The sequence below is a fragment of the Drosophila navojoa genome, chromosome 2, assembly GCF_054131105.1.
Source record: "Drosophila navojoa isolate 15081-1374.11 chromosome 2, UAZ_NAV_1.0, whole genome shotgun sequence".
Classification (NCBI taxonomy): domain Eukaryota; kingdom Metazoa; phylum Arthropoda; class Insecta; order Diptera; family Drosophilidae; genus Drosophila; species Drosophila navojoa.
The window spans coordinates 22,067,113-22,094,030 of NC_142890.1; the positions used below are offsets into that span (position 1 = coordinate 22,067,113).

Genomic DNA, 26,918 nt, shown 5'->3' on the forward strand with positions numbered 1-26,918 from the left:
TCCGCAGGCGTTAGGACAATGGAGCTCACTGGCTGGGTAAAAAATTACGAATGGGGCAAAAATGGCATTCATTCGGCCGTTGCACAACTAGCAATGGCTAACGATCCAGATTTTGTCCTGAAAGATGATGAGCCCTACGCGGAAATGTGGATGGGCACCCATTTTTGCGGTGTTTCAATTGTTAAAGAGACAGGACAAACTCTAGACCGTGTTCTTAAGATGGAACTGCCATATCTTTTCAAAGTGTTGAGCATTAAAAAAGCACTGAGTATTCAAGTGCATCCCAATAAATGCGAAGCTGAGCGTCTGCACGCGGAACGACCGGAAATCTATAAGGATAGTAACCACAAGCCGGAGATGTGCATTGCCCTAACACCCTTCGTAGCGTTGGTTGGTTTTCAGCCGATCGATGATATCATCGATAACATTGACGAGTTCCAGCCACTGTCCAAACTCATCGGCAAGAAGGCAGTCCTCGAGCTGCACCAAAAACGGGATACGGAAAGCTTAAAGGCATGCTACGAGATCCTAATGAGATCCGACGATGCTAAGATTGCTGCGTGCCTCAAGGAGATAGCCAAAAATTATAAGAAAGGCAAGTCGGCAAAATCAGTTAAAGTATTTCAGTTAGATTTATTTCTCTTTTTGTGCAGAACTCGAGAGCAACGAATTGTTGAGTGTATTTAACAAGATCAATGCAGACTTTCCTGGTGACGTCGGTGTGCTATCTCTATTCTTTCTAAACCTAATACATTTGAAACCTGGCCAGGGCATATACTTGGGCGCCAATGAGATTCACGCATATCTAGAGGGCGAGTGTGTGGAGTGCATGGCTTGTTCCGATAATGTCATTCGTGCGGGACTTACGCCCAAGTACAAAGATGTTGAGCAGTTAATTTCCTCTGTGATATATGAGGGCAAGCCGGCGAGATGCAAATTGTTTATGCCATATCGTATCGATGATTGCGTAGAGGTGTTCGCACCACCTGTTGACGATTTTGCTGTCATCCACGTTGCTATAAGCCACACTGTGGATACTTACAAACTAGAGATACAGAAATACGGCTCTATCATGTTGACACTGACCGGGATGCGCATTCTTAAACTAACCACAAAAGATGGCCCCAAGGAAATAACCGTATCGCGTGGCAGCATTATCTACATTCCAGTTGAGGCAGCTCCCGCGATTGAGTTCCTGCATGCTGAGGACTGCGGCGATAATTTTTCCGCTTACATTGCAACATATAATTATTTTCGTCATGCTTAGATTGTAAATTTGTGGTGTGATTTTTGATTTGAAATTTGAAATAAACCAAACACGTTATATTTTTACATTGATGCAATTTATAACAGCTACTATTGAAACTTAAGTGGCAATAATAATTTCTTAAAGCGGGGTTAAATCTAATCAATATAATCAAAAAACATTATCGATCAATATAAGCCCAATAAACATTTCCATGTGAATAACGAATTTAAGATTACTGCAAAACAAGCAAATTTGCATCGACTTAATCTATTAACTGGGTTTACATTTTGCTTGACGTAAGATGTATATATATATATATATTTATAAACATTTGTGTGTGTGTATATATTATAAATAGATAGGGGTTACATCAATATACATATATTTATACTGTATTTTGTATAGTATTAACAAAGTGGCGTACACAAAGAATGCACATAAATTGGCTACGAATATGACACTACTCTTAAATATTTAATAATTCTCAACCAGGCGTTCGCGTTCCATTCGGTTCCGTTGACTCCTTGAATAAATGCCTTCATCACTTCGGGCCGCACAAATTGTAAATACATATATTTTTTGTCATAAAGTGGTCTAGTTTGATTCATCGTAAAGGTCGGAAAATGCCTCAAAAAGTTTGTACCAAAAAAATGTAAATAAATTTATACGAAAATCTCATTATAAAATTTGTGTTTTTCACTTCTGGTTGCGAGTAAACGCGTGCTTATTAGACAATAGGTATACAAATAGCTATATAATCATATTATTGTATAGATGGGTTAGTCGCATTAGTTGATATTTTCCATATTTGCTTTAGCAAGCGTATACGTATATATATATATATATATATATAAAATTAGATATTGCAGCAGCAGCAAATATATAAATTAAAATTGTTGCTGCTGCTTCTAAATTTGTGCCCACAACATTTGTTCCTTATTGTTGCTGTTGTTGTTGTTGATTCTCTTGCTGTTGGTTGTGAATGTTTCTGTGAGATAGTAAGTTGTACCACGTAAGTGAAGAGCGGAGTAGGAGCATGAGAAGAAGCTTCTGATTAGGTTATCATATATCATCATCGTTTCAAGTGTTGAGAATTTCTTCGTTTAACTCTTGAGCAAATTGTTTGCGCGCTTATTAACACCATCCATGCGTATGTTGTTTGCATCGCCTTTGGCATTGATGCGATCGATTTGTTTGTTCTGGTTCTCTAACTCTGATCCCATGTCCAAGGCCATGTTGCGCAAATTGCCAAGCATTGAGTTGACTTGTCCCAAATTCTCATCCATTTCATCTTCGCGTGCATCGTTGGTTATGCGTGCTATATACCCGGATTGGGGAGGTGCTCCCATGCCGCCACGTTCCCGTTCGTCTATGACACGCTGCGGCTGGCTAGCGACAACCTTGCCATCGTCGTTGGCTTTCCAGGCACTGTCGCTGTCATCCTTAATGTTGACTTTCTTCCAGGGCAACACGCAGATGCCGCAGCATTTCTCCATGCCACTGAGATTCTTTTCGGCTTCTCGCATGTCAGCATTGATGCGATCCATGCCCTCCTCGATACGATCGAGCTGCTCGCCCTGATCATCTAGGGCGACCAGAGTGCGTATGCCAGCCTCTTTGGATTCATCCATCAAACTGAGCATACGACGAGTACTTTCTAAAGATTCATCGGCCACTTGGGCAGACTTAAGCTGCAACTCTTGCAACTCTGTGCGCGGTTCATTTTCTCCGACTGCAGCCATTACGTGATTATTAAGTACGGGTGTTTACGTCAAACTGATGACTTAGCAAGTGGTTGCGATTTTTTCTCTGTTTAGGTTCGCGAAATTTAGGAAGTGAGTCACAATCCGTGCTGACGCCACCACAATGGGTTTATAGGAATTATCGTTATGTCAAGCTCGTTTCTTTATAATAGGAACTGGAACTTAAATTTCACTAATAATGATCGAAAATTTATCTTAGTTTGTACAATATTTTGGCAAGTCTTTTTATGCAAATACAAGAACCAATTGTGTATATACAAAATTTATCGACATACATATACACGACACCGATAACCGATAATCCAGGGCTGTTCAATATCGAATTATAGCAAGCCTCGAAGTTGTAAATTTCAACAGATATTACTAAAAACTATCAGTACAATATTAGAACAGCACAACATATAATTTAAGCTGAGAAAATATACATATATAAAAAAAAAATTTTGAACACTCACCGCGCAGCTGCAATTAATTTTTACCGCCGTTCATACATAAGTGGTTGGCGCGTTTAGTGTTGGGTAATACATTTGAAATATTAACGAATAGTTGTTGGTACAGCCAAGGCTAAGCGTCAGTGATCTTCAGCGCGAGTTTTTTGTAATTAATTATTTAATATAAGCTAGGAATTTATATATATTGTGCATCACTGTAACACAAAATTAAGCGAAGAATTTTTGATACTCAGTTCAACTATGGAGAATTCCAGTCGTTCAGTTGCTTCCGGCGAAGAAAGCCTTAGTGTTTATTTGTCCTTTGACGGCGATTCCGATGACACGCTGGCCAGCAAATGGCAATCGGCAATGGCCTCGCAAACTAGTCACTATTTAGAAATGCAAAACATGGATCAGGACCTAAAACATGACGAAACACTGGAGGAGAAGAAGAACGATATGAAAACAATACTTGACACTCTAATGAAGAACGACATTTCCAAGGATCAGGGCTCACCATTGCGCCCTTTTGACAAAAGTATTTTAAATAAACACAACGCATTGAGCTCGACGCCTACAAAAAATATGACAATGCATGCCATGCGTCCAAATTCGACAGTAGTGGATGCCGAAAAGGAAAATACCCAGCCAGATGAGCAGAACTCAACATTGTCGTCCACCATAGACGCCACAGTCTCCACAGTGAAAACCAATACTATGTTCAGCGAGGCAAATGTGACACTTGAAGAAAACTCGGTGAAGGAAAACAATAATAAGAGTAGTGTTTACCCTTTGAGCGCCAATGTTGTGCTCGAAAATATAACGGAAGGTAAATAGCAAAGTAATATTTGTTTTTAGTAGCTGCTAAAAATATGTTTCTTTTAATCTCTCAGTTTCTGCCGAGGAGACCGCCATATCCGTACTGTCTGCTTCTCCGATAGTTGCAGCTGATCGTCCAGCCTCAAATGACAAGCCGCCCATAACTGTGCCATCTGCTTCTTCTGTTGAACGCCCATCTTCATCTGTTTCTACTTTAACTGCAGTTGATCATCCAGTTTCAATTGAGAAGCCACATATAACTGTATCGGCTGTAGATAATCGCCCAAAATCTAGCGTGGAGCCATTTATAGCTATACCGTCTACGGCTCCATTGGTTGCATTTGAACAGGAAATCAAAGCAAAAGAGGCTTCTGTGGTCAATGACATGGTAAATGAAGTGTCCGAATTGATTGTCAAAGCTCTCAAGCTCACAGAGTGCTCAAGCAAGCCCGACAAATCAACAAAGCTACCAGCAGTTCCTTTGCCACGTCCTCGTCGCTCCTACCTGCCTACAGCTAGTGGCACCACGTTCAAGCAGCGTATGTCGATTGTTGTGAAAACCACATTGAATAGTCCAGCACGCAAGCTAGCTATAGGTAATCCCGTTTCTCGCCGTAGCTGCTTGCCCTCGACCAAGAGTGTTCCCATAGGGAACAGTACCTACCGCCAATCCCTGTTGCTGCGTTCCTGTACTGAAAATTCGTCTAGCAATGCAATCGTCCTACGGGCAAAAAAACCAGTTGTGGGCGTAGCTACTGCCACAGCTCGACCAATACTCCAATTTAAGTGCCGATTGTGCACCGCCAGCTTCATTGAGAAAAAGTCGCTGGATATGCACATGGATACGCACATGAAGAGTGCATTAGCCACGCGAAACAAGAACTCGTATTTCTGCAAGTATTGTGATAAGAAATTTGTCCTGGAACGCGCGCTACACATTCACCTGATGGAGAACTGTGACAAAATACCACCAGGAGAGAAGCGTAAGCTCTCATTCACAGAGTTGAATCATGTTCAAAAGGCCAAGTTGCCTAAGATGACTAGTAACACGGCAGTTGGAAGTTCAGACAGCTCTTCCAAGCCGCGTGCTAGCATAATGCATCAGTTAGAGAAACAGCCATTCATAGGTAAGTTCAAGCCAAGGCCAGGAAGAAAATCCTTTGTTACATTCTCTGCGTTTGCAGCCCCCAATAGCGGTGGAGCTGTAGACCCAGCACCCAAAGATCAAATGCAAATGGTGCCACCATCTGTCAAGAAGGCTCCTAAAAGTGTGGCCCATGCTGGTGTCTATCGTACGCCCACGAAATCCGTGCCCTGCCACATCTGCAAGCAGTCATTCAAGAGCATCCTCGACTACACCAACCACTGCCTGACAGTACACTCCAAGAACAAGAAGCCGGCCACAGCTGCTGCACTGAGTGCTCCAAAGGAAGATTAAATCAAATGCCTTAGATTAAGTTGTGTTTACTTTAGAGTTATCAAATATACGATTAAATGATTAAATTGCTCGCCAATCATTTCGATTTCTTCTCAGGCGGCGGCTTCATGTCTATGCTCTCCGTTGCCACATCCAATGGCCCAATGGCATGATTCTCTGCTGAATTCGCGCCCATGCTGCCTTCGGTTCCCGAGGCTACTTGCAGTGGCTGCTGCAAATTTTGTAGCATCGGTGGTATAGGCGGTGGGAATTTACGTAATAATTCGGCCAACAACATGTCCACACGTTGCTTTTGGAAGAGAGTGCCACTGTTGTCATCCTTGGCTGCATTCGGATCCTTTTTATCATTTTTAGACTTGTCAGACACTAAAAGCAATATATGATTATTTGCAAATCTAGAATATAATAGAATAACAAATACTACTTACAAACTTTGTTGGACGAAAAGTCCCAATAGTAGCCCTTGTTGGGGTGATAGCGCGCATAGCTGCTGGCTTCCTCGAATGCGGACTGCAGATTAACAACTGTGTTAAGCTGAAAATATACCATCATTTTATGTTTAAGCAGAAAAAAAGAGACTACGCTATACTCACAATACGCGCGTTTATAACGTTGGCCAGATCGGGCGCTTTGTATACGGTGCCTCCAATTATATAGTAATCGGCAATTGGCGTCGCCTCTGAAGGATTGTAACGATGCTGCTTGCGGATGACATAGAGAATAGGTTCAGCGACGTGAAGCAAAATATACTCCATGCCAACCATATTACTGTAATTATGAGATAATTCAATAACTGAATCTTCAATTAATTGCATGAAATACCCACTGTAAGTGCTCAATTCCCAGACGTTGCATTCTTATCGTTTCGTTGTTGCAGACGTGGTCGTAGAAGGGATTGCTCTTACGACAAAAGTAGTCCATAACGGTCTGTGGACTTAATGTCGCCATCATCTGGGTATCGTGCCAAGATAAACGTAAAGGGTTTTCTGGTGCCTGCGCCATTTGTCGGTTCGCCATTTCAGCGGCTGTTGCACGTGAATCTGTCAGTGTCAATGGCTTGCTGCTATTTGCTGCGCGAGCGTCTTTCCTCTTTCTCAGTTTGTTTACAAATTATTTATAGACTGTACGCTGCCAATTTTATAATGTTGCACATTGTCGATATGTCTTTATTTGATTTATTTGTTGTGTAATAATTATTTCAGTGTCGCGAACAGAAAAATTCAACAGCTGCTCCTTGGCAAATATAACGGCACTAGGTCGCTGTAAGTTCACTATTAAACTGTTAATTGCAATGGATGTGTCTTATCATTGATTTGTAAGATGTCTGCTGTAAAGCGCAAGTAGTTCACTTTTTTGTTATTTATATTTTGTTGTTTATTATTTCCGATGTATTTATAAATGCTCGATAATTTGTGGTGGCCAGCCGATTCACTTTGCCAGAAAGTTGGCAGTGCGCTGCATTTATCAACAAGGTGGCAACATACCTTCGCTCCACACGTATGAAAATATTAAACAATATGTTTAAAAATAAAACAAAGCGTAACGGCTGCTGTTAAAATTAAAATCATATTTGAATTAAAGCATAGAGACAGGGCTGACACATACATATCAAACCAAAAAATTCTCTTGTACAAAGTTAACCAAGCGTAAACTGTTGTTGCCGTCAACGCCGTCACTACCGCCACAAATACAAACACACAAACAAAAAATTATCATCAACATCAATTGTATATTAAACTTTTGCTCGGCCTGCGGAACTTGGCCCATTTTTCGGATCGTCAGAATTGGAAATTATATCAGTGCGCTTTGTACGTTTCGTCGTGGCGCTCGTGAGGAACAACAACGCAAAGAGCAAAGAGTGCTCGCAATGGTAAACAGCAACAAAAAAATCAATAAACATTGTTCAACAATTATAAATCGAGTTTAAGTATGTGTGTGTGTATGCTGTGCTATGTACATGAACAACCAATTTTATTAGTCACTTGTTTGTATGTATGTTCATATATATGTATGTATGTACAATGGTAGTCATATGCTTAAATCTTAACCAATTTCTCAAAATAATGTGCTTAAATATGTTTATACATAATGTTATTTGCCGAATCGGCTAGTCAAGGTCGTGCAGTGTCGTTTACGTTTAGAAATACATTTTTTTATGAATCACCTTGATTTTCGCGGACAAAAATATAAGCAAACACATGCGTATGTAGTTGTGTAGTAATGTATATATGTATGTATGTATTGTAGAATGTGAATATATGTGGGTGCTTTTTCCATGACTTACCGCCCACATTCTAGTCGCGGTCACTAAAATGAAATACATATGTATATAAATACTCAAGTAATATAGTGGATTTGTTTATAATTAGCTAAAGATTTTGTTATTATCTCAAAGCTTTGCAGTACTTGAATTCAAGTTCAACGCTCGGCAAATGTTATTTCCATTATGTTTTAAAAAGAATGTCTTTATGAATGTAAATTACAAATTCAATTGACTAGTTATGAGATTTTACTCATAATTGTTTTACTCATATTGTTATTTATAATAATTTACTCAACATAATTTATACACTACATATACATATGTATGTAGCGTAGTACTTCACAAGTCAAATGTCAAAAATAATTGTCCAATGTGTACAAATTGCAATGTTACATACTCCATAGCCAATCTGTTCTAAATACACATACATATAATCCAGTTGTTCGCCTGTATATAAATCAGAAGCATTTTAACAAGTGTTAGTTTAGTTGTACTTCGATTCGAAACGAATAGAATTTTATTTGTTCTCTTTTAGATTTTGTCACTTTTCGGTAGCCTGATGCTGGCACAACAACAGTCGGCCCAATTAGTTTATCAGTTAAGGCGATATGCGTTATGTTAAACGGGAGCCGTACTATGAGGTAGCTGGACCACTCATAGCCAAGCAAATGCAATGCCGAATTATTTCTTTAACAGTTATATTTATTGGCATGTTGCTAGTATATTTGATTTTTTTTACAGGGGCTTCCACCGTTCAATGTTTCCGGCAGTCCATTCAATGTGGTGCCTATTCACAACGCTCCCGAGCTAATGAAGGATACATGCGCGCTCATCAACTCCGAATGGCCGCGCTCGGAGACTGCACGCATGCGCTCTCTACAAGCTTCTTGTGATACGCTGCCTTGCAGCCTGGTTCTGACCACGGAAGGAATGTGTCGTGTGATAGCGCACCTGAAGCTCAGTCCGATCACATCCAAAAAGAAGGCTTGCTTTGTAGAGTCTGTTGTTGTGGACAAGTCGTACCGTGGCCAGGGCTTTGGAAAGTTAATCATGAAGTTTGCCGAAGACTATTGCCGTGTGGTGCTCGACTTAAATACAATTTACCTGTCGACCATTGACCAGGATGGTTTCTACGAACGCATTGGTTACGAATACTGTGCCCCTATTTCTATGTATGGACCGCGCCACTGCGAGCTGCCTAGCTTACAAAATCTTAACAAGAAATACATGAAGAAGGTCTTATAGACGTCAGCACCAGTAGTAGTAGTAGTATTGGCTTAACCAACCTGCGAACGGTTCCAACTTGACCGGAGCACGTCTGTTATACTAGTCAAATTGGGCAAACGCTTGGGCTTAGTCCCATAAATATATAGTATACATATATATAGAAACTGCCAAGCGGCAGAGCCGTCGAAGCCTTCAAGCGTTTGCTTCTGATTCCATTACGATTACAAAAGAAAAACAAAAACATTCATATTACGCTCGTGTTGATTTTTAAATATTACTTTCCGCATGTATTTTTTGTTACCGTTATCGACCAATGCTTTACCACACACACCCACATAGACACTAAGTAATTGGCGTGTTATAAAATATATTGCTCATAATATATTGATGTTAATTTAGTTATGTATTATTATTAATTTATGATTTATGTTCTCATGATTTGTTGTGGCGTTATTTGCTCGAATGCTAATTAGACATTATCTACCTACATATGATAGCTCAATTATCTTCCAAATAACTGTAGAATAGATATACATATCGAGATTGGAAACGTAGCATTAAGCGACAAATGTATGGCAATAAATTATATTAAAGTTGTAGACATTTTAAGCGCATTGTGTTTTATGTGATTAATCGAGGAATGCACGAAAGACAAAACGGAAGCACCCATCTGCTATCTGTCGTAAGAAATCTATGACAAGTTCAAGTTCATGGTGCTGCGACAAGCCAAAAATTGATGTGTGCCCACCCGGTAATGTTATTTTTATTACAGCTGCATCAGAAATAGGCGAGGCACAGTCGGTCGTCCAACGAGAGAGTCGAAAGTTTCGTTACAATATTTCATTTACACGAAAATAAACCAGAATCGTGAGCGCAAATGAGAGCAAATGTGCCGATGTGTGGGTGCATACAGTAAACTGTCGATAGACGAAATGCTTTTGTGTGGAACTGTGGTGTAATTGAAATTTAGAATCTCGGAGAAATTTAAGAGAAACTTATTCAAGTGCAAACATCTCTCAATTGCTATCAAGCAATTAAATATATTATGAAACATATTCAATATATGAATAGAGACCTGTACTTGGACACATTTTAGTAGTTTTCTCTCATATTATTCTCGTGCACTTGTTTAATGAATATTGGCATTGGGCCTGAAAGCGGAAACAGCAAGCAGCTTGATCTGTGGCCTCATATAGTTCTTGCTAGCTCGTGTAAGATTTCTGCAGGTGCACATTTTCGAAATACCCGCATGACGGGCTATACGACAGCTGCTAATGGCTAGAAATTTCAGGTGTCTGACCGAACATGCGCCGGATAGCCAATTGATATCGCACGTAATTGCAATTTAAATTTATTTATTTTTTAAAATGGAAAGTTTACAGTGCGCATACATAATATACACACACGCACATCCATACATGTAGATAAGTATGAATATATCAAATATTATTTATTGTTAGTTTGCCTTTGAAAGGTTTTAATAGCATTGCTAATTGTACGTTAATAAAGAACCAACTGCAGATTGATTCCCATTTATATGCGTAGGGGATACTATATTGCTGATGTCATGCCGATCGTCCATTTGAGCGTATTATTTAAGCGCTCTTAGCGCTTTTGGCAATGCCGCAAACCTTGCCATAATGTTCAGGCTGATCTAAGGAATCTACAATGAATTTAGCCAAGTCTTCTTTGGATACCAATCGTCCAGGTGCTTCATCGTGCACCACGGTATAGCTACTGGCTGGCTCATCGGCGATGTGTGGTGGCAAAATAGCCACATAGTCCAAGCCGGATGCTTTTGTTAAGTCCAACATGCGCTGGTGCTCCTCATTTAGTTTGTGGAATACAGCGGGTACCTCGGTCAGAGGACGCAAAAGGAACGACGACATCACAATGGAAAACTTCCTGAGATTTGCATCCTTCATGGCCTTTATGACGTTCTCGGTGCCGCGAGAGAGCTCCGTTGTGGCCTCCAGTTTATTGCGTGTGCCCAGTATAACGCAAACGCCGTCCACTACGCCATCGCCCTCAATCAGACGCTTAACGTCCTCTATATTAGTTACATCGCCCTGAACTAATTGAACTTTGCCTTTGAAGCGCTCCGGCACGGTGGGCTCTGTGCGGTAAAGTAAACGCACTTTCAGACCTGAAAAAACATTTAGGTTTACTCACATGAACTAAATTGCAAAGGTTGTACATTGTACATTACCCTTTTCTAATGCATAGTCCACTACGCATTGACCGGTCATGCCGGTGCCACCAATTACTGCAATCCGTTGCATAATGCTCCTATCTCTTCTTTGTGTTGGAACGAAATGAAAGCCACAGGCTATGCTGTTAACACTTTTCAGTAATTGAATCAAGAAATAGCAATATCACAGTATTCAATTCCTGACTTATCGCACACCAATTACAATCAAAAGTGATTGCCGTTTTGCGCTGCTCACCTGAGTTGTCCAGCTGATTATGCCTTACATACACACACACACACAGATGCATGCGCTATTAATGTGCAGTGCTCGTAAGCGCCGTCAGCTTTATAAAAAAGATAAAAAGTAATCAGTAAGATATGTTATCTACTCCCCTCCACAAATACTTTTATTTACAAAAATTCACTACAAAATGTAAATTGTCATGAAGACATTTGAAATTGGATAGGGTTATCTAAGTGCCTGAAAAGCAACTTTAAGTATTAGAAAAGTTTTAATTAATATAAAATCACTGCGCAATTAACGAAAATATCGATAACGCTTCGTAACTAGATAGTGACATAAGGAAGATAATGTTAATTGTTAAAATGTACAATATTTAAAATAAGTAACTTTAAAATTACGTTGTTAGGGTGGCCAGACTTTAAGAAATACGAATTAATTTCACTGAGGTGGTCAACTTGCCCACAAAGTCAAGCGTTGCCCCATTAATTTCAAAAGTTACGCGCGTAATTTTTACGCTTGTGACTCCTCCGTATTTGCCGCTGAATAAGGATTATCTGCGGGATTTTTCACGCGTCTCAGAGTAATACCCAATTTGAGCTCACTCAAGAAGTCGGTTGTAGCTGGCTTCTTTTCAGCACGCGGCTTAACGCCACTTATTGTAGCTGCTTTCTGATTGACTTTCTGTAAAATTGAAATCATTCTAAAATTTGTTAAAACATTAATGAAGTGGATAATGACGCACCTTTAGTGATACGCCTTGTCGTATGCTTTCTAAGAAAGCATCACGATCACCAGCTGGGGCAGCTGCCCCTGCCTTTTTAATGGTCAACGGTTGGGCGGCTCCAAGCGCTGGCGGTGGTGGTTGTGGCATTGGTCCACCCACTGCTAATGAAGGTGGAGGCGGTGGTGGTGGCGGTGCTCCTGATGCCGGAGGTGGTGGTGGTGGTGGAGGCGGTGGTGCATTTGCTTGTGCTGAGTTCTTTTGCTTTTGGGACACTTGCACAGGAGGCATTGGAACTTGCACTGGAGTTTCCTTAATGGGCGGTGGAGTTGGCTGTTTGACCGGTGCATACTCCATTGGAGGTCTGCTCCAACTGGGCTGCACAGGTGTGGCCTTAATAGGGACTGGAGGCGGCTGCTTAGTCGGTGAAAACTCCACTGGAGTGCTGTTCCCATTGGGCACAATCGTTGGTTTTGGTGGCGCCGGGGGAGCCACTCGTATTGTGGCCACCTTTCGTTGCGTTTGAGGCGCAATCGTGGCATACGTTTCGTTCTGCAGCTTGGGTTTAGGTGTGGGACGGACTTCTATAGCTGATGGATAGATGTGAGTATTGGCCGCAGTCACTGCCGAGGGCGGAGGAGGTATTTTGGGTCTGTTCGGCTGCGTTGACTGTAACTGAACAGGTACAACTGTGCCCACATCCTGTTGCCTGCTTTGGTTCGGCTGCGCTGAAGCCAAGTCCATATCAGATATATCCCTAAACCGAGATGTGAGCGTTGCATAGTTGGAATAGGAAGAGGACGAAGGAGCCTGCTTAACCGTTGCTGGTGCAGGTGGTGCTGGCGGTGGAGGTGGACGTGTTGCAATTTCATTGTCTGTGGATATGGTGGCATACAGAAGCTTTGGCATCTTTGTCTCCTGCCTTTGCGTTTGCTGTTTCTTGGGCTGTAATAGGGAGTTAGATTGGCACTTGTATAATATGTAATATAATTTGAGTGATGTCCATACCATCCATGTGAAATTAGAGTGCACAATATTTTTAATCAGGTCCTGCCGCCGGATGCCGGCCACATCCTCCTCGGTAATGCCGCGCTCCATCATGTACTTCTTTAGCACGTTGTCATTTGCACCCGCATTCAAATCGAAGGCATTTCGCGTGCGATCTCGAGTTACGTCTCCGGAGACATGCTGGAAGCCGACGGGCCCGCTTATCTCATACTTGGAGCCCTTGTTGCTGACCACGACGCTGGTGGCAAAGCTGGGGCCTGGAACGGCGCCTGAGGCGCCTGTGAAGCTGCCTAAGCTATTGGACGAGGATGATTTGCTCATGCTTAGGCTGGCACCGTCTCCAAACAAGCGGCGTTCGCTGCCTGGTGATGCTCTGATTGCGGGCGGTGGTAGAACGGCTGGCGGAGGCTGGTCGAAGACGTTGCTGCTCACCTGCATGCAGGGCGGCTGTAAGAAGAAGAGAAAACGACCTGCTATTTAACAATGATAATGGTAATGATGATGATAGTGACACTGATAATGATCATGAGGATGACTAGCATGGTGATTTCCACTGCCATCTCTTTTCCATTGGCAATTACCACCCAGTAACCGGGGCCTTTATGGCTTCGAACTATGTCATAGACATAGGCGCGCCGCTGCATCGCCGGCATCTGCTCAACCTCGTCGGATAGGTGGGCCTTGCGCATATACAATTGTAGCATCTCATCGGTGCCGAGACCTCGCACATCGAACGTCTTGCGAAAATCGATGGGTTCGCCCTCCAGCTGCCTAAACTCCACCGGCTCGGAGATGTAGGCGTACATCGCCGTACCCACATCCATGCCTTTAGCACCCTGAACAGCCTGAAAAGCGATACGTGTACGGGCACTGCATTAATGGCGCTGCTATTAAAGAGCTACGACTGCCAACCGCTGGGCTAGGCCAGGCACCCATACGTATCCGTATCCACGGTGGCGCATTATCTTCTAGCAATTCGCCGATAAGAAATGTTCGCGCAGCTCGTTTTATTTAGTTTTTTTTTTTTTTTTTTTTGTTATCAAATCACGGATTTTTGCCGTTGCTTTGCTGGTGAATCATAGAGCCAAAGACTCAGGCAAAGCAAAGACAAAGACACGCATCCAAGACGGCCCACTGACACGGGCGCCATCTCTGCTCTATATATGTACACATTACATATTAATTCGCATTCATTTACCGTAATGGAATCTTGTAAGACAGGCGGACCCTTGCTGCTGTCGACCGACCAATTGGCGTATAGAACTAAATTCCGTAGGTGTTTACCGTGCCGTCCGGCCCAAACTAAGGTATCGCACTGATTAACGGAGGTGGTATGTCATCGCATATACTCATTTACTCATTTTGCGAGGCTTGTTATCTGGAAAGGCAGACACTGATAACTGCCACCCAGTAATCGCCTTCACCTGGAGCGCTGTTTGGCATCGACAGCTTGAGCCTAAAAGAAAACATAAACAATGAATATGTATATACACATACATATGTATAAACACATATACATAGAACATTTATATATATGTACATATATACATTTCTATCAATTTATATTAGTATCTTAAACATATACATACATCGATATCTGGAATTAGATAAGTTTGCGTAGTATATCATTTAGTATAGTATGAAGTTAATCGTGCCTATAAAATGACTAACTGCGCAAGTTGTTCAGTGTTCGTTGTACATTGATATTCTGAAACAAAAGTGAAAACTAAAATTCTTATATCATCTATGGAAAAGTATGTACATATGTACATAAGTACCAGCCATGGGTAAAACCAGGCAAACCAGTAAAAAACTAAAATAATAAAGAATAATAGTTGCAACATCATTAAAAACTTTTAATTTAAAAAAAAAAAAATGTAAACAAAAGCAAAAAAAAAAAATATTAATACAAATTTGAATTTTAAATATCTAAAATTAGAAATTATTGCTATTAAAAATATCTAAATATAAACATTCACTTTAATATTATCAGTCAGTTATTGACGGAAATATCCGGAAGATAAGAAAATTATGTTTGGAATTTAACATAGACAAACTGATTCATGAAAAAAGCCCGTTAACTATGTCATAATTATTAAAAAGATTTTGGTATACATCTAGAGCGAAATTCGTTTATTTACTTTTCCAATGGGAACTTTCTGTTTATTTATCGCCTGAAGGCCTTTGTAGCTCTGGGTTAACAAAAAATTGTTATTTAGAATTAATTCTTAGTTACAATAAATAAATAAATAAATAAATTGATCGTGTTCCATGTGGTTTTCGTTATTCCTAAACTTCTTAATGCTATTTATTTTTATGATGAGTAACATATGATATGATTTTGTAATAATTGTAATTATAATAATAATAATATAATAATAATAATAATATAATAATAATAATATAATAATATATAATAATATAATTTATAATATATAATAATATAATTTATAATATATAATAATATAATTTATAATATAATTTATAATATAATATATAATATAATTTACAATATAATTTACAGTATAATTTTTTTCTTCTATTTATTAATTATACATAATATATGTACATAATATATGTATGTATATATACTCTGAGTCCCTTCAAGGGCAAAAATGCATTTTGTTCTTATTAAAATGTATGCAAAAGAATGGGTATAATAGTTTTGTTAAATGTATGAACAGGCAGAAAGCGCTTTGGTAAGTATTTCTTCTAAGTTTTTCCTCCAAGTATTTCCTTTAAGAATTTCTTCTATGTGTGAGTATTTCGTCTAAGGAATTCCTCTAAGCTGAACAATCATTGAATATGTGCACACACTTCTCTTCACTTTACTGCACTGTACGAGTGACCCCCACCAGGCCTGGGCGACTGAAGAAATGCTGCAAGTGCTGCCCTTTATATAGGGCTACTCTCACTTACACACCGAGTTGCGCTCAACTGTTGAGCCCGACGTTAGGTAGGGCTCGATGCAGCGACCAATAGGAACACTCTCTGCGGCTGCTATCGACCTTAAGGGACCAATGGGAACACTCTCTGCTGCTGCCAGCTTTCGAGATTCGTTTTACTTAGGTATAAATATGAAATGTATACTGCTGCATACATAGAGACAATTTACATGATCTTTTGAGAGTCTGAGAGATAGACTGCGAGACAGATATACAGACAAAGATATATGTATATATAAAAATCAAACGCTTAGTTAAATCGGTTTACATAAACAATATAAATGTTTGATATGCTAAATAGTTTATGTACTCTAATATTTATAATTATTAGATGGCAAAGCCAGCAGCTTCTTCTGTTTTATAAAGACTGTTGACTGATTACAGCCTAAAGCTTGAGAACGTGTATGTGTGCATATATGTACATATTTATGTATGTGCTGTTTCTTGTGTAAGCAGAAAATAAGCCAAGAATTATTGGCATATCAGTCACTCGAAGGGCTTAGAGCAGTCTCGACTATATCTTTCTTGATTTTACATTATTTTGAGAGTTCAAAATTTAGCAATTTTGATCATCATATTATTTACTTTACTTTACGTTCAAGATTTTCATTGGACATATTTGTTGACACATTTTCAAATTCTTAACGTAAGCTACAGCTCGTGCTGTCAATCAAACTGAAACCTTGCTGAGCATAGCAACCCTTTTTTCAACTTTCACCGACAAATTTATTAATGAGGGGCAGAGTACTCTGCTGAAAACTTCATTTACAATAAGAGACGTTGACGAAAAGCATCGCAATTCATTAAATTTAAGGCTTCAAAATAACAAATAGTACAAACAAATCAGAAAATGGATCCGAATTTAGTTTTGTACGGGGATGGTGAGTTCTTAATGGCTGAATTTGAGCTCGATGGAGATCTGGTTGTGAACAGCGATGAACTGCAGCCAGGCGCCACTGTGTTGGTCACCAATGAGACAGATGGCGTTGTTAGCCACGAGGAGTTGGCCAAGTTTTTGGAGATGCAGCCGAGTATTCCGATACCCACGGACGAGGCTGTAGAACGCACTCTGGCTGATCCGGCATTGAAGCAGATCCTGCAAAAGGCCGATGGCAAGGTGGACTTTGATCCCGAGGCCGAACAAGAAAAGCTGCGCGAGTTCCTGTCGGGAGTGAACAGCAAGAAGACAGTTGCGGAGAATGCTGCCGCTCCAGCTGAGGCTGTGGCCCAAAAGCCGCTGCAGGCATTGGTGTCGCAGCCACGCCCCCCAGGGCCGCAGTCAACAGTTTTTCGTTTCATCAAGTGCTCCAATTGCAATGGCCTCTTTGACACGGTCTCATTTCAGAATCACAACTGTGAGTACGACTCGGAGCAGAAGCCAACAATTCGAACGGCAGCAGTGCAGGAGAAGAAGCCATCCACGCCGCCCATAAAGGCGCCCAGTGAGCGCATCATCGTTGAGAACCAGGTGCGCATTCGTCGCTATATGAAAGACGAGCTCAAGTACGATCTAGAGACTGGCTTCGACAGCTCCATGTCCAAAAAGGCCAACACGAAGGGCCCCAACGAGTGCAGCATCTGCGAGCGGAAATTTGTGCACACCTCCGGCTTGGTTCGCCACATGGAGAAGCATGCGCTTGACTTGATCCCCACACAGTCAAGCATCCAGCAACAAAATGTGGCTCCCTCCGCGCTGGGACTGCTGGTGGTGCTCAAATGCGACCACTGTGGCCGCATCTTCTACGACGTCAAGCTGGCGCTGGAGCACATCTTTGTGCATCAGTTGCCCACGAATGTAGCTGAGGTCGAGCCTGTGGTTGAGGATGAGGCTGTTCTGAAGAAAGAACTCAAGGAGCTCATGCTGGAGGGCGAAAATCTGCTCTCTCTGACCGCCGAGCTGGGAAGGATGTCGCTCAAGAGCGGGGATGAATATTTCACCACTCTCGTTCTCGGCAATGTGTTGCAGTGCGAGTTCTGCGACTTCATCTTTGCGGATGTGTCCTTCCTGCTGGCGCACTCGGCCACGCATGTGCCGGAGCGTCGTTTCGAGTGCACCGCTTGTGATTTGCGAATGACCACCGCCAAAGAGGCCAGCGTCCATTATCAGACAGACTGCGTCTATATGCGCGAAGGGCTCAAGCAGCTGCAGGCGCAGCCGAATCGCTTCTTTGTGTGCAACGTGTGCGAACTCAAGTTTGCCAACGTGGAGCTGCTCCAGGAGCATCGGTAAGTGTGCTTTAAAGTCTGGCCACAATCAGCAATTGCATCTGCATCGCATCCTCTGCCTTCCGTGCAGCTATAGCTGTTATCACTACTTTCCTCGGCTCAGCGAGAGCGGCAAGCGTCTGGTGCTGCCATGCGAGTTCTGCACCACAAATTTTGAGTACGCGCACGAGATTCAGCCACACTACGAGGAGAAGCATCTGAATAAGAAGAAGCGCGAAAAGGAGCTGCGCAACAGTGGGAGTGCAGCCACGATGGGCCGTTTGCGCCAATATCTGTGCGACATTTGTGGCAAATCCTATACGCAGTCCAGCCATTTGTGGCAGCATCTGCGTTTCCACCAAGGTGAGTGGCAATGCAGTTGCCAGCTACTTACATGTAGCTAACGTTGTTCAATTATCCAGGTGTGAAGCCCTTTGTGTGCCAGGAGGAGAACTGTGGCCGCAAATTCACCATACGTCCAGATCTTAATGATCACATACGCAAATGCCATACTGGCGAGCGGCCGTATCACTGCCTGGTGTGCGGCAAGCGCTTCCTCACCGGCTCCGTTTTCTATCAGCATCGCCTCATCCATCGGGGCGAGCGGCGGTACGAGTGCGAGGAGTGCGGCAAGCGTTTTTATCGTGCTGATGCACTAAAGAACCATCAGCGTATTCACACCGGCGAAAAACCCTACGATTGCCCCTTCTGCACCAAGACATTCCGACAGCGTGGCGACCGGGATAAGCATGTACGGGCACGGCACTCGCACTTGGACGCAAATGCACGGCTAATGATGCAGATGCAAAAGTTCGAATTAGAGACGGCAGCCGCATTGAAAGCGAAGCAAATGCAGGAGAGCGGACTTGAATATGTGGTCGATTCGGTAGCCGACACGGTTATGCATTCGCCGACGTCGCCAATGGCGCATGAGCAACAGTTTGAGATGGTTGAATTGGATCCCGCCGATTATGGTGATGGCTCCGAGTATGTGCAAAGTATGCCAATGCTTTCTAATAATGAGGAGCAAGAGCATATGTCGCTCGTAGACCAGAACCGAAGAGAACAAACAGAGAAACCGACTTTCCAGTTAGAAAACAACGAAAATGTGAAAGTTGTGGTGGTAGAAAATAATACTTCGCAACCGTTTTATTTCTAACATATGTATATGTTTCTTTTAGTTTAACTTACCTGTAAATATAATGTATACGTATAATTTTTTTTTAATGTATTGCAAATAAAACACAGCCGCACGCCTTTAAAACAGATGGCATTTAAATTTAAAGTTGATTTGCGGCCAGTACCACATCTGGCAATATTACAATACTTATCAGTGTTAACTATCGCGACTAAACATTGCAATAGGTGGCAACGCGTGCGTTTGACAGTTCAAGTTTCTAGTAGCCATTTTTGCCGTCCTCTTTCTTTTCGATTTTTCCATCGTATACGCCAACATGGGTTTCGCTACTCTCTGGTACTCGCATCCTCGTAAATACGGCCAAGGCTCCCGTTGCTGGTAAGTAAAATGCAGCTAGTAAAATTTTGCATCAATTTCTGTGTAATTTGCATGTATGTCTATTACTTAAACCCGTATTTTGTTGCATAGTAGATTTGCTTTGTGTCTTTGAGGTTAAGCACGCCTTAGTTTCGCATGGCGCATACCGCCCGTGTATTTGTTTGTGTATGTGTATGTGCTTGTACTTGATATTGAAATTGTTTGCTTAAATATCAGTTTGCCCCCGGTTGAGTACGGAAATATGCGAGAACTTCTTCAACAATTTCCTTAATGAAGGGTGGCCAAAGCAAATGTTGTAGCTGGCTCTTGTCATTTTCTATTGGAATGGCGCGGCCAATTGCAGCGACAGCTGTGCAGCTTAATACGATTGTTTAACAGTAGTTACTGCGAATTAATAGCCAAACAAACAGTTAATGTGTGCTTTATTTGATATTTTAGCCGTGCCTGCTCAAACCGACATGGTCTGATCCGCAAATACGGCCTGAACATTTGTCGTCAATGCTTCAGGGAGTACGCCAATGACATTGGCTTCAAGAAGGTAAGTTAATAGTGAAAATATTTCCACTTATGTTCCATATGCTTATTCTTCTTCTATTATTTTTCAGCTGGATTAAATTTCCTCTTCATTCTTTGGCGTTTAATACGTCAATCTTTAAGCATATTAATTTTAGTAGTCGCTTTCGAGGGACTACGTCTATTAATATGCTGGCAACAACAGCAAAAACAGCAACAAAACAGTAATCATCTGGAGATTTAAATGAAACCGAAGGCATCTGATTTTAAGAAAGCACGGACAACATAAATAGAGTATAATCTCAAGTCAATCGCAAACGTCGTCTGCAATTCCAAAAGTCCCTAACATGACAGTTGTTACCTTCTGAGAAGGTTCTTTGTTTAAATCTCCCTTTGATTAAATATATAACAAGTCACGTAAAATATTTTGTTTACCTCTGGATCCTTATTGTATGTCCATTTCAGTGGAAATGCCGGAAGCAATTGAACGACTGCAATGTCTGTTTTCTTGAGTTACTTCCTCATTTCTATAATATTGGGTTAGTGGTGTCCAGTGGGCTGCATTCAAGCTGCACTTGTGTTGAATAGCATCAGCACTTGGAGGAAAATAAGCAACAGAAACCAGTTTGTTTAGTGGCTCGCTGGCTAAAAGAGCGAATTGACGCTCTCTTAGCTGCCTACGCAGCTCGGGCCTCAGCTGTTGCTGTTGCTGCTGGCGCTTTGGTTTGTTGTTTATCTGCTGAAACTTAAAATTTTGCACATTCGCCCGCTGAGTTTGTTTCGACCATTTGAACTCACAACAACGCGTCGCGAGTGCATTACCAACTCGAAGCATAAGGTTTTAAGTGTGAATAGTACCAAGTAAATGCCATGTACGCGGCGCTTAATATTTGAGCGAAAAATAAAAGAAATAAGTAGTCGATAAAAATCAATTTCCATAGATGTGAATAAAACTCGTTGACCTGGTTACGTTTTAATTAAATGAGAAATGCAATTGCCTGTGTATCTGTTGCTTTTGCTGCCACTTCTGAGCAGCTTTTGCGTTGTGGCCACGATCAATGATGCAACAACAGCAGAGGCAGCGACAAGGCATCGCAAAAATGCAACAGCGACACGAGCTGATGCGGAGGCTTTTAACCAAGGCAGTAGCCGTGCTAGCGGTTCCCGCGGCCCCAAATATCGTACTGTTGCACAATACAAGCTGCCGCTGGATGCTACACAGATGACGCTGGACAGCAGAGACAGCACGGTCAGAGCACAGCCTAAGCGCAGGCGCACCCAGGTGGTTATGCGGCGCAGGCCTACCACAACATTTACAACAACAACAACAACGACAACAACAACTACAACAAGTGAGTTCAGTTTAGACCGGACCTGCATTAAATGGACTTTAGCCTATGTCCATATGACCGCTGCAAAGGCAAGCAAGTCTTGCCGCTGGCACTGACCTAGCTTTCGGTTTATAAGATTGGTAAAGACAACTAACAGCAGCAGCCAACAGGCCGTCTGAGAAGCTGTCTGACTACGAAAAGAAAACAACCAACCGCATTCGATAATTATGCGGCTGATAACTGGAGCAGTCGCTGTAGCGCTCAGCTTTCAAATTCAAATTGTTGGCTTTTTTAGTAGTCGTGAACGACCTTGATGAGCGGGACGCGCCGTATGCGACTGTAATGCTTAATGCTGCTGCTCGTACTCATTGAAGGCTTTAAGTATTGACTTGCATTTTAGCAAAGGTACTGAATGAAATACACTTATCAAAGATATTGATTATTGCCATCGAATGTCTGCAAACGAAAGCCGCGCAGATTTGAATAGAGGAGCCTTGAACTTGGGCCTTAATTAGCGCGTTTTATGATAAACGAATTTTCGGTTTTTTTTTTTTTTGTTGTGTATTTCATTCGGCATTGAAGTCTAGAGATGACACTTACGGAGTTAACAGATCAAATTGGGTCACTCGATTATTCTCTATGGTCTATTGTTGCAATTTCAATTACAATTAAAACACGTTTTTTGTCTCCCACAGTCTTTAAAGCATATTTCTTGAGGCGTTATTTTTGGCATAGCAATTTATACGTAAAGTAATAAAACATGAGATTAGCTTTAAAAGAGAGAGATAGACACAGACCCAAAATTCAACAAGTCCCTGCTTTTATGCTAATATAAAATTGTTAATGATAAATATTCACATATTGTAAATTTGCCACTTTTAGCTATTTATATTGGGTGACATCGTTTTCACGCAAACAAAAACCAGTAAAAGCTATTAGAATTATGTAAAAGCTAACTACGAAAAAGGTTTACAAATACAAGTTAAGCCGTTCACATTAACTCTAAGTAATACTAAATGCCTTTAATTACATCGTCGCCTAGGAAAACAAATGATATTCTAATTGTTTAGTTAACAATGATGTTTAGTCCCTCCACTGAATACCGTGTGATAATCATTCCAGTCTTTGGAAAACTAGGCCAGTAAGAAGCGTTCATACAGTGAATGGGCATTTGTAATTGGTAACAGAGTACAGTGTGTATCAGGGGAGAGCGGACTGTGTGTTGCTTTGCGCTCCAGCGCCAACGGCAATATGGTGCCTGCAGGCGTACAAAGATTCACTTTCAATAGCATTAACAAAAGCACCTGTTTTACGAGTGGGTTAACTGGGTGACGGGAACTGCGCTTTGGTTGTATTGCAATGCTTGTTATTTGGAGCAGAACTAGTAATGACCATTGTTGACTAATCCATTTATCATTCGTTCAGCGCCCCGTCCAACTTTGGCGAATGGATTCAATTTCTTCAATCCCAGATTTTGGAGCTTTGGCCAGCAGAGCATTGTGCCAGTTAGTGCGCCCACCAAGCAGCCCCATCCACCCAAGAAGTTTACGCACTCAGCAGCAGCCGGCGCGAAGGAGGAGAAGTCCGCTTATCGCAAGCCATTGAAGACTACGCCGAAGCCAAGGCGAAAGCTGAATACCACAATAGCAACAACAACCACCACTGAGGGACCTTTTCGCATAGCATTGCCAACGCTGAACTTCCCAACCACAGCCGCCGAAGCTAGCGATAAGGAGAAGGATAAACGGGCTGCCGCTGATCTGCGACAGCGCTTCAATTGTCCGCGCGAGAACGAGGTGCGCTTCCAGCTGTTTCCGAAAATCTGCAAGTCAGACAAGGACTGTTTGGTCTGGCAGCGGGATGAGATCTGCTGCGACATCTTTGGCTCCAGCAGCTGCGTCGCGGGCATTGCCAAGCCACTCGAGGAGACGGCACACGCACGTAAGTTTACGGCGCACTAGCAGCCATATTGTATGCATTTAACGAAATTCCTGCTGCAGCCATACTGGGCCTGATACCACGTCGATGTCCGACTCGTCCGCTGGCTGAGCTCTGGTGGGATGTGCAGGAGTGTCACACGGACATGGACTGCTGGCCGCGTGTCTGCTGTCCCGATGGTCGCCGGCGCTACTGTCGCACATCTCAGCCGGAACTGGAGACTGTGCCGGTGCCAGTAAAGCGTTCATTTGATTATCGTAAGTGCATTTTCATATATAAGTCTTCCAGCTTATGGTTGATAACTAAATTTTCCATTTTCACAGTTACGGAATACTTGGAGTGCACGGCACCGCCGCCAACGATTTTTGATCTGCATCCAAAGGCTTGCACCTCCACGCTCGACTGCTTTCCCAATGTGTGCTGCCAGGAGGCGGGCTTGCGGCACTGTCGTCCGCCCAAGAAGTCGGTGCTCACACTGATGGCTAATTTCCTGAACGTGGACTTTGTGAAGCGCTTGACACAGAATATTGTTATCAAGTAGCTGCAATTCAGTTAACACAGACACACACATATGCACATTGATCTGCACTCATGTATATACATACATACATGTATACAAACACACACACACACACACACACACACACACACACACACACACACACAGAATCACTCACACACATGTATTCATATTGAAATCTCGTTTATACGAGGATTTATTGTAGAGCTGTTCAAGCTTGTTGATAGCATTAAATTAGTATTTCGCTTGAATTGATTATTTGTATATTGAATACAAATTTATGCAAACTGTTTTTATATAAATTATTTTCAATAAAACGTAAAGACACACGCATGTTTTATAATTCAGTATCGTGTATTTTTATTTTCGAATTTCGTCGTTTTTACGTGTAAACGATCCAATCTACCTGTAGATATGTACTTTTATTTACTTGATTTCGAAATCATTATTGTTCTTCTTCAACTGATAAGTTTTATGTGTACAAGAGTACGTAGATAGGGTTGCTCAAACAGTGAGACCTACTTAAACTGTACTTTTGGTCTTAGATAATAAAGTTGATTTATCAACGCTTCCACTTTGAGTTTTTTCTCCATTTCATTTCTTTTGTTTTTTTTTCTCCCTCTTTTTATGGTCAAAATAAGTCTCAGCAATTGACAGTAGAGTGGCTGAGCCAAAGTTGATGTTGAAAGTTTTTATTTTTATTTTTTTTTATTTACGAAAGGTTAAACGGTGTCTGGTTACCTCTTGGCCTGTGGCATACAGAAGCAATTATAAGATTGCTTCAATAGAATCAGCGAAGGTTTCGTTCTTACCTTGGCACAATGTAGCCACTCGAAATATTGTATGACAAATGCTCGTATTAACTCGGACAATAATAAAAAAAATCTGTCATCTACATGAAACTGAGTGTGTGCACATGTTTATTTAAATGCCTCGATTAAGAAATGAAGTTTAAAGTTTGCATTCGCTTTGCAAATGCTTAATTGGATTTTAGCTCTGAACACGGAAAGTTTTTGGTGCCGAGCGAAAAATTCAAGCTGAATCGCATTCAAATTGAATTCGCTTCAGTTGAGACTGCCTGAGTACAGGTGCTTAAATGTACATACATACATACATATGTACATATGTATGTACTTACATACAATTATTTCGAGAAAAATCTTCATATTTTATAAATGGAAATTGAACCAGAATTTTCTAGACAAAGAAAAGAATCAAGTTAGACTTTCAATTGGGTATATTGGGTATATTTCTTTACAAATTAAGATATTTCGAGAAAAATCTTTGAGTAGTAAGCATGGAAAATTAACCAGAATATTCTTGAAAATTCAATTCAATTAATTATATTTATTGAAGCCTGAGTTAAATATGTTTTTTATTTTTCATATTCATTGAATTTTGCAGCTGTTATAACAATATACTCTATAAAACATCTGCACATTTATACTCATATACATAATTATATTGATACATACATACATATGTATATACCTACGTATGTATAAGTGTGTGTTTAAACTACAGTTATTCTTTAAGCAACTGCAACGCCAGCAGGCGCGTTTCGAATTTCCCACTAAGTGGCGAAATAAATACGAAAGGAAAACGAAAAACTCGCCCCTACTAGAAAAACAATTGAATGATTGCACAACAATTGACATTTAGTGGAAACGACGCAGTAAAAACTTTAATTTCAATTTGGTTTATTGCACATTATTCAATTTGTGTTGCTGAATGAGCTTTTCTTCACATGTATGTACATATTTATGTATGTATGTTTGTAGGTTTGTATGTAGTTGTCTTCGAAAGAGCAGTAAAAGATCGAATCTAATTATAACTTAATGAATGTATGTATGTATGTATGTAAGTATTGGTGTGTACTATTGCTGACGAGTTCACTTGGAGCAGCCGCACTTGCTTTTGTTCTCTCCGCCGCATTTGCAGTCACTGCCACAGTTGCAGGAACCCTTGTTGGTCTGAGAGGCGCATTTGCAACCTAATAATACATAAATAAATAATAATAATATTAAGTTAAAGTGTTGATCGGCATTTCTTTGCTTTTATTTATTTGATATCCTTTGGCTGACTTACCGCTTCCGCATGGGCAAGGCATATTGAATGGATTTTTTTTAAGACTGTCACTTGAAAACACAAGAAGTAATATTTAGTTTTTCACTTGACTGATGAGTCACTTTCACTTTGCTGCAGAACACAACTGATGCCCAATCCACGGATGCTACCCGATTTTATACACTTTCGAAACGAGGCTTTCCACACGGCTGCCGGGCGCTTTAATTCCAGTTTTGCACACGCCGACCGGCCGGCCGGCTGAACATGTTCGAGCCGTGTGCAACTAATGTTTTCCGTTTGAAAGCTTTAGCTTAACTGGCGTTGTTTGTGTCTCGACTAAAGCTTTTATTTGGTTTCTAACCGTTGCCCGTTAAGTTCAGTGGACTGCGTTGGCACTGCGCACGCGTTTCTATGTGAGAAAACTCATGTGGTGGATAATGGGCGGTACTGTGACTCTTATCGTGCACCGCATAGCGCACACCGTACACATTCCAAATGTGGGAACCCTCCTGTCTATCTGTCTGCCTGT

The 26,918-nt window shown here is 41.4% G+C and overlaps 11 protein-coding genes across 17 annotated transcripts; 6 read left to right on the forward strand and 5 right to left on the reverse strand.

Moving 5' to 3' along the window:
* Nucleotides 1-18: 18 nt before the first annotated feature.
* Mpi (mannose phosphate isomerase) lies at nucleotides 19-1,332 on the forward strand. The gene is made up of 2 exons (XM_018112076.3): nucleotides 19-595; nucleotides 654-1,332. Exons 1-2 carry the CDS (start codon nucleotides 19-21, stop codon nucleotides 1,265-1,267), a joined length of 1,191 nt encoding a protein of 396 aa, XP_017967565.1. The 3' UTR covers nucleotides 1,268-1,332.
* Nucleotides 1,322-3,273, reverse strand: Snap24 (Synaptosomal-associated protein 24kDa). Its single transcript, XM_018112078.3, has one exon. It carries the CDS (start codon nucleotides 2,989-2,991, stop codon nucleotides 2,353-2,355), a length of 639 nt encoding a protein of 212 aa, XP_017967567.1. The 5' UTR covers nucleotides 2,992-3,273; the 3' UTR covers nucleotides 1,322-2,352.
* A 119-nt stretch (nucleotides 3,274-3,392) lies between these two features.
* LOC108659235 (uncharacterized) lies at nucleotides 3,393-5,765 on the forward strand. Of its 2 annotated transcripts, XM_018112070.3 has the most exons (3): nucleotides 3,393-4,272; nucleotides 4,337-5,389; nucleotides 5,447-5,765. In XM_018112070.3, exons 1-3 carry the CDS (start codon nucleotides 3,705-3,707, stop codon nucleotides 5,698-5,700), a joined length of 1,875 nt encoding a protein of 624 aa, XP_017967559.1. In that variant the 5' UTR covers nucleotides 3,393-3,704; the 3' UTR covers nucleotides 5,701-5,765. The 2 variants fall into 2 exon arrangements, with proteins under 2 accessions (XP_017967559.1, XP_017967558.1); XM_018112069.3 differs by having other exon boundaries at nucleotides 4,337-5,765.
* On the reverse strand, nucleotides 5,713-7,107 carry MED6 (mediator complex subunit 6). The gene is made up of 4 exons (XM_018112083.3): nucleotides 6,527-7,107; nucleotides 6,294-6,468; nucleotides 6,129-6,234; nucleotides 5,713-6,066 (listed from the first exon to the last, which is right to left on the reverse strand). Exons 1-4 carry the CDS (start codon nucleotides 6,715-6,717, stop codon nucleotides 5,777-5,779), a joined length of 762 nt encoding a protein of 253 aa, XP_017967572.1. The 5' UTR covers nucleotides 6,718-7,107; the 3' UTR covers nucleotides 5,713-5,776.
* Nucleotides 7,108-7,173: 66 nt separating this feature from the next.
* On the forward strand, nucleotides 7,174-9,799 carry Naa80 (N-alpha-acetyltransferase 80). 2 transcript variants are annotated; one of them, XM_018112081.3, is made up of 3 exons: nucleotides 7,174-7,570; nucleotides 8,499-8,604; nucleotides 8,705-9,799. In XM_018112081.3, exons 2-3 carry the CDS (start codon nucleotides 8,572-8,574, stop codon nucleotides 9,206-9,208), a joined length of 537 nt encoding a protein of 178 aa, XP_017967570.1. In that variant the 5' UTR covers nucleotides 7,174-7,570; nucleotides 8,499-8,571; the 3' UTR covers nucleotides 9,209-9,799. The 2 variants fall into 2 exon arrangements, with proteins under 2 accessions (XP_017967570.1, XP_017967571.1); XM_018112082.3 differs by lacking the exon at nucleotides 8,499-8,604 and having other exon boundaries at nucleotides 7,185-7,570.
* Nucleotides 9,800-10,528: 729 nt separating this feature from the next.
* On the reverse strand, nucleotides 10,529-11,720 carry LOC108659243 (flavin reductase (NADPH)). Its single transcript, XM_089265736.1, has 2 exons — nucleotides 11,400-11,720; nucleotides 10,529-11,336 (listed from the first exon to the last, which is right to left on the reverse strand). Exons 1-2 carry the CDS (start codon nucleotides 11,470-11,472, stop codon nucleotides 10,786-10,788), a joined length of 624 nt encoding a protein of 207 aa, XP_089121862.1. The 5' UTR covers nucleotides 11,473-11,720; the 3' UTR covers nucleotides 10,529-10,785.
* A 154-nt stretch (nucleotides 11,721-11,874) lies between these two features.
* On the reverse strand, nucleotides 11,875-14,824 carry Whamy (WHAMM and JMY related). 2 transcript variants are annotated; one of them, XM_030383047.2, is made up of 5 exons: nucleotides 14,553-14,823; nucleotides 13,936-14,199; nucleotides 13,355-13,801; nucleotides 12,368-13,291; nucleotides 11,875-12,306 (listed from the first exon to the last, which is right to left on the reverse strand). In XM_030383047.2, exons 2-5 carry the CDS (start codon nucleotides 14,176-14,178, stop codon nucleotides 12,136-12,138), a joined length of 1,785 nt encoding a protein of 594 aa, XP_030238907.1. In that variant the 5' UTR covers nucleotides 14,179-14,199; nucleotides 14,553-14,823; the 3' UTR covers nucleotides 11,875-12,135. The 2 variants fall into 2 exon arrangements, with proteins under 2 accessions (XP_030238907.1, XP_089121861.1); XM_089265735.1 differs by lacking the exon at nucleotides 13,936-14,199 and having other exon boundaries at nucleotides 14,553-14,824.
* Nucleotides 14,825-17,048: 2,224 nt separating this feature from the next.
* topi (matotopetli) lies at nucleotides 17,049-19,667 on the forward strand. The gene is made up of 3 exons (XM_018112066.3): nucleotides 17,049-18,525; nucleotides 18,596-18,867; nucleotides 18,927-19,667. Exons 1-3 carry the CDS (start codon nucleotides 17,150-17,152, stop codon nucleotides 19,661-19,663), a joined length of 2,385 nt encoding a protein of 794 aa, XP_017967555.1. The 5' UTR covers nucleotides 17,049-17,149; the 3' UTR covers nucleotides 19,664-19,667.
* Nucleotides 19,668-19,780: 113 nt separating this feature from the next.
* On the forward strand, nucleotides 19,781-20,956 carry RpS29 (ribosomal protein S29). Its single transcript, XM_018112085.3, has 3 exons — nucleotides 19,781-20,020; nucleotides 20,459-20,558; nucleotides 20,626-20,956. The coding sequence occupies exons 1-3, from the start codon at nucleotides 19,959-19,961 to the stop codon at nucleotides 20,632-20,634; spliced, it is 171 nt and encodes a 56-aa protein (XP_017967574.1). The 5' UTR covers nucleotides 19,781-19,958; the 3' UTR covers nucleotides 20,635-20,956.
* Nucleotides 20,957-21,089: 133 nt separating this feature from the next.
* LOC108659239 (uncharacterized) lies at nucleotides 21,090-24,663 on the forward strand. 4 transcript variants are annotated; one of them, XM_089256699.1, is made up of 4 exons: nucleotides 21,090-21,894; nucleotides 23,290-23,805; nucleotides 23,865-24,059; nucleotides 24,126-24,663. In XM_089256699.1, the coding sequence occupies exons 1-4, from the start codon at nucleotides 21,522-21,524 to the stop codon at nucleotides 24,341-24,343; spliced, it is 1,302 nt and encodes a 433-aa protein (XP_089112825.1). In that variant the 5' UTR covers nucleotides 21,090-21,521; the 3' UTR covers nucleotides 24,344-24,663. The 4 variants fall into 4 exon arrangements, with proteins under 4 accessions (XP_089112825.1, XP_030238906.1, XP_089112823.1 ...); XM_030383046.2 differs by having other exon boundaries at nucleotides 21,090-21,885; XM_089256697.1 differs by having other exon boundaries at nucleotides 23,865-24,663.
* Nucleotides 24,664-26,005: 1,342 nt separating this feature from the next.
* MtnA (Metallothionein A) lies at nucleotides 26,006-26,620 on the reverse strand. The gene is made up of 2 exons (XM_018112086.3): nucleotides 26,411-26,620; nucleotides 26,006-26,315 (listed from the first exon to the last, which is right to left on the reverse strand). Exons 1-2 carry the CDS (start codon nucleotides 26,430-26,432, stop codon nucleotides 26,215-26,217), a joined length of 123 nt encoding a protein of 40 aa, XP_017967575.1. The 5' UTR covers nucleotides 26,433-26,620; the 3' UTR covers nucleotides 26,006-26,214.
* Between the last annotated feature and the right edge of the window lie 298 nt (nucleotides 26,621-26,918).